Source organism: Gopherus evgoodei, chromosome 2, assembly GCF_007399415.2.
Source record: "Gopherus evgoodei ecotype Sinaloan lineage chromosome 2, rGopEvg1_v1.p, whole genome shotgun sequence".
NCBI classification, from domain to species: Eukaryota; Metazoa; Chordata; order Testudines; family Testudinidae; genus Gopherus; species Gopherus evgoodei.
Window position 1 is genome coordinate 260,284,922 of NC_044323.1, and position 7,596 is coordinate 260,292,517.

At 47.9% G+C, this 7,596-nt stretch overlaps 1 protein-coding gene across 1 annotated transcript; it reads right to left on the reverse strand.

Moving 5' to 3' along the window:
* Window positions 1-281: 281 nt before the first annotated feature.
* On the reverse strand, window positions 282-7,175 carry KLF10 (Kruppel like factor 10). Its single transcript, XM_030553627.1, has 4 exons — window positions 7,014-7,175; window positions 3,681-3,920; window positions 2,657-3,563; window positions 282-1,765 (listed from the first exon to the last, which is right to left on the reverse strand). The coding sequence occupies exons 1-4, from the start codon at window positions 7,158-7,160 to the stop codon at window positions 1,506-1,508; spliced, it is 1,554 nt and encodes a 517-aa protein (XP_030409487.1). The 5' UTR covers window positions 7,161-7,175; the 3' UTR covers window positions 282-1,505.
* Window positions 7,176-7,596: the final 421 nt, after the last annotated feature.

Below are 7,596 nucleotides of genomic sequence, written 5' to 3' on the forward strand. Positions count from 1 at the left end.
GAGACATTAACCCTTGACCATCTGTTTATGACAGGGCCCCACAGTTAATAAAGCCGGCCCTGCCTACATGGACACTTTTTCCAGGACACTCTTATTCCAGAATAAGATGGCACAAAAGAAGGCTTCTTGAAGTAGTGTATGCTTAACTGTACGTTTTACAAGGTTTATAAATAAGACAGCAACACCTAACCTATCACTAATCAAGACTAATGCTGATGGGCATTGTTGCACTGGCTGTGCTTTGTAAGCAAATAACCCAATCAACATGCATCACGCGTAGGTCTGTATTAAAATTGTTCTTTATTGTAAACAAGGTATAAAGTACAACATAAGTATTGTGCAAAATTTTAAAGTCATAAAAGATTATCTAGCACACTATAATCCAACTGTTTAGTTGTCTATATTTGTGTATTCAACATAATAAGATACAACAGAAATATGGTTAGTGAAAGTTGATGCATTATTTGTCACAAAATCTACAGTATTAATTCAAGGCTGGTGTCTTTACTGCCTTATGTTTACTTTACAAATAATTCCTAACATTCTAATTTAATACAGCATAGATTATATCCTTGTTACATAAAGACCATTTATCTCTAATAGAAATCTTCAAAAGTCACCTCCACATCAAGTAGCTTAGCATAACATACTCGTTCTTGCCTTCTTAGTAAACCCACGTAATTTATTATTCTTATAGTTACATTAAAAAAAATACTGTCTCAGTGTTTACGAAAAATGCAGTGGTATGGAATTTTGAAAGGTATAAAGGAAAACATAAGCAACTGGAAAGCAGGAGCATCATAGGATGCCTATATATAACCAATTGTAATAATCATGAGCTTTCAAGAGGAATAGCAAAAATAGTATTAGCGTTCTATAGTATAAAAAATTAATGGGGATTTAGGTACTTTTGGCTCTCTCTAGCCACATGGCAGCACTTAATCTATTCCATATTTGGACAGTAATGTAAAACTGGCACGACTGATATACTTGATACATTAAATACTGTATCAAGAGGTGCTGAGCCTCAATGCCCATCTCTCGTACAGATGCATTTCTGATCTACAAGTCTGTACCATACATTGATATTTCTCTCTAGTCTATGCTCTACTGAAAACTCATTACATCTCTGAAAGCTGTAATTTCAGTTGGTTTCAAGCATTAACATCAGCCAACAGCTCTGCATGACTTATATCTGACCACTCTATAATACACACAAGTAATCTGCATAAATTCAAAACCCTTTGCTACCTGTGCTGCTCTGCTCTCAAACCTTCAACCTCTTTCTCTTTTCACCAAGTTGAAAAGAACCGGACATTCCATTGTTAGCTGCTGGTTCTCTCAGTAGCATTTCCTGTGACCAAGCACTGACTGCCTTTCCCTCTCTGCTGTAGTGCCATCAACAGCTGGCACTGAAGAACTACAGGCCTGGAGTAGGAGCTTTTATACATCACTGGTGGTACATAGTGACAACAGTTAGTTCCAGTAACTTTTCAGGAGTTCTTTCACTGCGCAGGTGTAGATGCAGGTGGCACAACAATGTCATTTAGCTTGCTCACTTCCATTTGCCAGTTTGGTAGCTTCTTAGCTGACAAATGCCGCCGTGCATGCTTTGTTAAATGGTCACTCCTCATGAACCGCCGATCACACATTGGGCAAGCAAACTTCTTCTCACCGGTATGCGTTCTGCGATGCCGAGACAGTTCGTCAGATCGTGCAAATCTCCTGTCACAGCCTTTCCAACTACAGCTAAAAGGCTTTTCTCCTAAAACAAAATAGAGACAAGTATTTATTTAGCAACAATTTTGCTTTTGATTGGTAATATGTTTGACTTTTTTAGAATCAATTTCTACTGTGCCAATCAAGACACAAACCAACAAACCCAGAGACACAGAATATTAAGATGGGTTTGACTGAGCTAACTCGAAGAATCAGCATCACCAGGTAGCCAGCTGTACAAAGGGTCACTGCACTAGTCTTTCGTCACTGGAAAGCAGAGTTCAGCTTGTGCTTTATGTTTCAAAACAGTTTTATTCCTATCCTTATCTTCATTTATATACATTATAAAACCATGACAGCTTTGCATGACCAGCACCCACTGCTGAAAATGCTGTCTGTACTAAAAACAGGAGGGATGTTACATGACAAGGTGAAGTGCGCTAGTAGAGTTGTGTAAACATATATAGCCCCTTATCCTTTGCTAGTGTGATTAGATTCACTACAGGTTTTTTTAAGAACTGCCAGACACCAGAAGGAACGACTTTCTGGGGTGTTAATGTTGAAAGTGAGAGTGCTAGTCACCTCTTCTTTTTGAGGCATCCTATCAAAAGATCATGCCATGTATTAACACCTACTGGCAAAAGCAAGCAATAGCACTCTGGGACTGCCCCACAATGCTAGATTATGTTCAGTCAAGACCAAAAAAAAACAACAAAAACTTTTGTACAATATTAAGATAGCTTTGATTCAGGTAACCAGGAGGGTCACCATTATCAGGAAGCCAGCTGTACAAAGGATTAGTGCACTAGCCTTTCACTTCTGGAAAGCAGCAAACACAAACAAAATCACAACTCACTAGAACGTTGATAAATATTAGCATAAATATACATGAAAAGCTTTCTTTGAAATTCCTGCTATCCACTGATTAATGACTTACCTGTGTGTATTCTCACATGGGCCTTCAAATGAGAGCTCTTGAAGTAAGTCTTTCCACATCCTGGATAGTTGCAAATGTGGCTTCTTATTCTTGACGAGTCAATTGGTGGAGTGATTTTTGCTGCAGGTGGTGTAAAACCTGGAGCAGGAGCAATAGGAGAGAGTCTAGTGCCATTTGGACTAATGACTGGAGCCTTTGTGTTCTGCACAACCGGCTGGGGAACAACAAACATAACGGCACCTTTAGGAACTTGAGTTCCCATGAACACCATAGGCTGGCAAAGGGTTGATTGTTGGCTAGAAGCAGTGTTGGGCACTATTGCTGTCACAACAGAGTTGTTAGTAGACAGAGGAACCATCTGGCAAATTACTGGCACAGGTGAAACACGATTCGCTTTCACAGCGGGTGAAGATACTATCATCGATGACTGCTGTACTGATCCAGGAACAGGCTGAGGTTTACTGGTTGAAGTCTGGATCAGGGATAATGGACTGGCAGCTAGTGCTGTACTTGTTTTTTCTTCAAAAACTGGCAGTTTGTCACTTTTGTAAGGTGCTCTGTTTGATGACACAATTGCACAAGGTGGATTTTGTTTTGCAGTTCCATTATTCTGTATATTTGTTTCCCCTGAAAGATTGTCCTGATACTTCAATACACTAGCTGCTCTCACTGGACATGTTCTGTGATTACAAAGCTGAGCATCAGCTGTATGGCGAATAACACTTGTTGCTTGAGCTTTCATTGGTCTTGATGCTGGAAACTTTTCAGTCTCTTTAAAAGTTGCTGAAGGAACAGGCTTTGAAATATCAGAGAATAATCTGCATTGTACAGCAGATGGCGCTGCTGCTGGCAGATGAATTACTTGAGACATCTCAAAATCAGAAGGGCTGTAGGGTGGGGTCAAGCACTAAAACGGGAAAAAAGATGCAAGTAATGAGACATCTGTTCAGCACGATTATTTCTCACAGTTAATGTGATCTAAAAAACTTTAATAAGGCATATACAATAATAGAATAAAGCTTACAAATGCTGGTATTGCATGAAAGTCAGCTGCACCAGGTAGCAGGTTATCATCAGTTTCTTCTGACATATCAGATGCTGGTGTTATAGGTCTCAGTTCGGCATATTTTTTGAAGTCTGATTTCCAGTTGCAGCTCATAGACATAAGGGCTTCTACAGCTTCAAAATCACTCTTTTCAGCGGTACTGTTCCAGGAATGTCTATTACTGTTTTGCTTTTCGGTAATCATCTTTATTCCTTCCTCCTGAAAGGAAAAAAGGAATATTTTTCAGTTTAATGTTAAATTAACTAATTAACAGTTCCTTATTTAAAGAAAAATCACAAAAATTAAATGCAACCTGTAAAATATATCATACTTCACAGAGCGGAGTCAATATTTTAAAAGAAGCTCTACATTCCTCTTTCTACTCCTATTATATAACTTTCATTAAAAGATTAATATGAAATAGGGAATCAGACTATCTGATGAATATTGTGTCTGCACAGTTGCCTAGTGAAATTATTTGGAACAAATACAAAACAGTTTTTGAAAAGCAACAGTAAGTTAGTCCCTTACTGCAAGTTTTGAATGACTGAAAGAGAGCATGTTCCTTAAACTTTGCTTTGAGTTATTTTGTACTTGCTGTTCCTTTATTCCACCCTAAAAGGATTTTAGTTAGGGTATGGTAATTTTTTTTAATAAACTGAAAAGGGACAATACTGAGGTTGAGGCACAAAATTTGACTGACTTGAACTGTGATCTGATAGTTTGTCAGGTAATATGGAAAGTGTTTGTTGTTTTATGCTGTATGAGTGTGTGTATATATACATACACACACACACTCATATCATCTGAGTATTACACAAAATAGTGGTTGCTAAGTTTTTTTAACTGGAGCATGGGCAGGGAATGTTTTGGATTCGACACGATCAAATAGTAGCCACCATTGCTGAAGCCATTGATTTTAGAGTCTGCGTGCCTGAGCTGGTTGGTGGGTGTCCTCAGTGGACAATTTACACCTCAGAAAGCTGTGCCTAAAGCTTACCAGGGCCCAAACTAGAGGAGCTTCAGCATGCACTAAGACGGAGCTCTTTGATCAAGCTTTTAACCAGCCTCTGGATTATGCTTAGGGGCAGGACAAGTAAGCTTTTATAGATACTTTTTAAAGGCCTCGGTTTTGCAGATTTTTAATTTTATAAATACAAGAACATATGGAACACGCAATACTCAGAAGATGGGCCTTGGGAGAGCTAGGGAAAGGTTGTCGTCATTGGATTATATAAGGAACTGGCCTATACTAAGGGAGACATGATCAGCTAGCAAAAGCAACGCAGGAAAAACCTGCCTCTGGCTCACAAGGGAGGCAGCAGAGGCTCAGGGAGATCCTCACTGGCAGACAGTTCCTGCGTTTGAGCCACGTTCACCTCAGTGAACCTCTGTGAGTCACTCTCTCCACCGGTGCACTCAAACCACGCAGTACCGCCCCCGCCTCTCGCCCATTGGTCGCTAAGGTCAGGCACCTCGGCAGCCGAATGGCTGACACTGGGCCAAGGCGAGATTGGGGCGGAGGCATGTGAACAAAGCGTGATCAGCGGCTGGTTCCAGGCAGTCGCGAAACGTGGTGAACTGGGGACTGCAGCTCGGCGACCTTTCCCCTACTTGCGCTGCGTGCAGTCTCCCGCCCCAGCGGGCGGGGGCTGAGCCAGGGCCCGCCGCCAGGCAGGCAGGAAGGGAGCCCGCCTGCTGCAGCGCTGGGCAAGGCTGACAGCCAGCCAGCCACATGCTTCCTCGCAGCTCCCGCCCGGCCACAGCCGCACAGGCGGGGGGCGGCCTCAGTCCACCCCCGCGGCTCCCAGGAGAACACGGCGGAAACAGCCCCTCCTCTCGAAGCGTTGGGGCCGAGAGGTTCAGCACCACCACACCCGACGCTTTCCCGCGCCGCAGCTGGGTTACCAAAGCGAGCCCTCGGAGGGGGCACGGCTGCGGCTGTGAAGGGAACGGAGACAGGGCGCTCCCTGCCCCCGGGCTGCACAAGAACCATTCACCCAACAGGCACAAGCCCTGCCCGGGGACTCTGGCATGGCAGGAGCTGGCTACGGACTCGCTCGCCCGCCTAGCCTCTCCCGCCGCCTTCAGCCAGACTCGTCTCGCCCACCCCCCGGCTGACCTCCAGCCCCCGCAGCCTCAACCCTCGCTGAGCCTCGCCCACCGCCTTCCTCCACCCCCCCCCCACAGGGAATCCCCCAGCATCGCCTGCGGCCAGCCCCCACCCACCCGTCGCTTTCTCTTACAGGCCCCCTCAGTCCTCTACCGTAACCCCACTGCAGTCCGCCCCCTACCAAACCCTACCCACCCCTCCGTCACCCGCGCACCCACCTCCCCGCCTTCCAGACAGGGCTTCCCCCCACCTGCTCTCATTCCAGCGGCGTGCGCCCATAGCGCCGGTACACACCACGGGCCCCCCAACAACCTCTCCCCGCCAGCGCCCGCAGACTGACGCCCTCTGACATCCCGCTCCCCAGTAACCTCCCCCGACTGCCTCCCTCTCTGCCATCCCCTCTCCGCAGATCACCACAGGTTCCCCCCCCCGACTGCCTCCCTCTGCAGATCACCACAGGTTCCCCAATAACATTCCCCCAATCCCTCCCCCTTTCTGCAGGCCAGACTCCCCAATATCCTATCCCAGCCCTCCCCAGACTGTCTCCCTCTCTGCAGGTCAGGCTCTCCAATAACCTACCCCAGCCCCCCACTGCCTCGCTGCAGGTCAGGCTCCCCAATAACCTACCCCAGCTCCCCACTGCCTCTGGTCAGGCTCCCCAATAATCTACCCCAGCCCCCCCGCTTGCCTCTACCTCAGAATCAGGCTCCCCAATAACCTACCCCAGCCCCACACTGCCCCTCTCTGTAGATCAGGCTCTCCAATAACCTACCCCCCACCCCGACTGCCTCCGTCTCTGCGGATCAGGCTCCCCAATAACCTACCCCAGCTCCCCCCGCCTCTCTCTTTCTCTACAAATCAGGCTCCCCGATAACCTACCCCAGCTGCTCCCCTGCCGACTGCGCCCCTCTCTGCAGCGCAGGCTCCCCAACAACCTTCCCCCAAGACCCCGATTCCTCCTTTGCCACCACAGGATTCCCAGCAACTCCTCCCCGCAGCTCCCCAAGGGAATTCCTTGTTCTCAGGGCTCCCTCCCCAGAAAGGTGGCATCGTACCCCAGGCATCTCCCCCCCTCCATCCTCCCCAGGCTGAGCCCGCCTCACGGCCCGTAACCACCTCTCCCCAGGTGCAGCTGATGCGGGGAGGGCTCGCTGGGCACCAACCCCCCAGGACTAGGAAGCTGGAAGAGCCGCACTTACAGCTGGCTGGTAGAGGGAAGCTGCGAAATTCAGCATGGCCCTGCTGGGAGTTGCTCCGCTCCTGCTGCAGCGATTGACAAGAGCCTTCACCCCAGGCGCTCTCTCGCCGCTGCCTTGATTTTCCTCTTTTTGTTCGCAGCTGCCCATTCAGCTGGCGGTTCCACCAGCTCGGCGTAGGGGGAGACCGGAGCTGGCCGCAGCCAATCCGCTGCAAAGGTGTGTGAGGCGGCGGCCAATGGCGAGCGGGGGCACGCGTGATCAGCGGCTGCCCAGCGGCATGGAGAGCGTGTCAGCTCTGCGTGTGCACTAGCCCCGGCAGCGTGTTCCCGGCGCAGCCCTTGGGTAAGTCCCGATGCGGGCTGAGTCAGTGTCACGTCTCCTCTCTGTCTCCCTTTCCGGATCCATGTGGGAGAGGCGCGCCCGAGCGGGGGAGGGGATAGCAAGATACTTCCTGTCAAATGAGATCATACCGCTGGGGGAGGGGAGGGCATGGCATAGATCATGTCCCCGCATCTCCCGTCTCATCGACCAGCCGGGGCTTGTCCTTGCGCCTCCATCGAGGTCAGGTTTTGTCCAGTTGTTT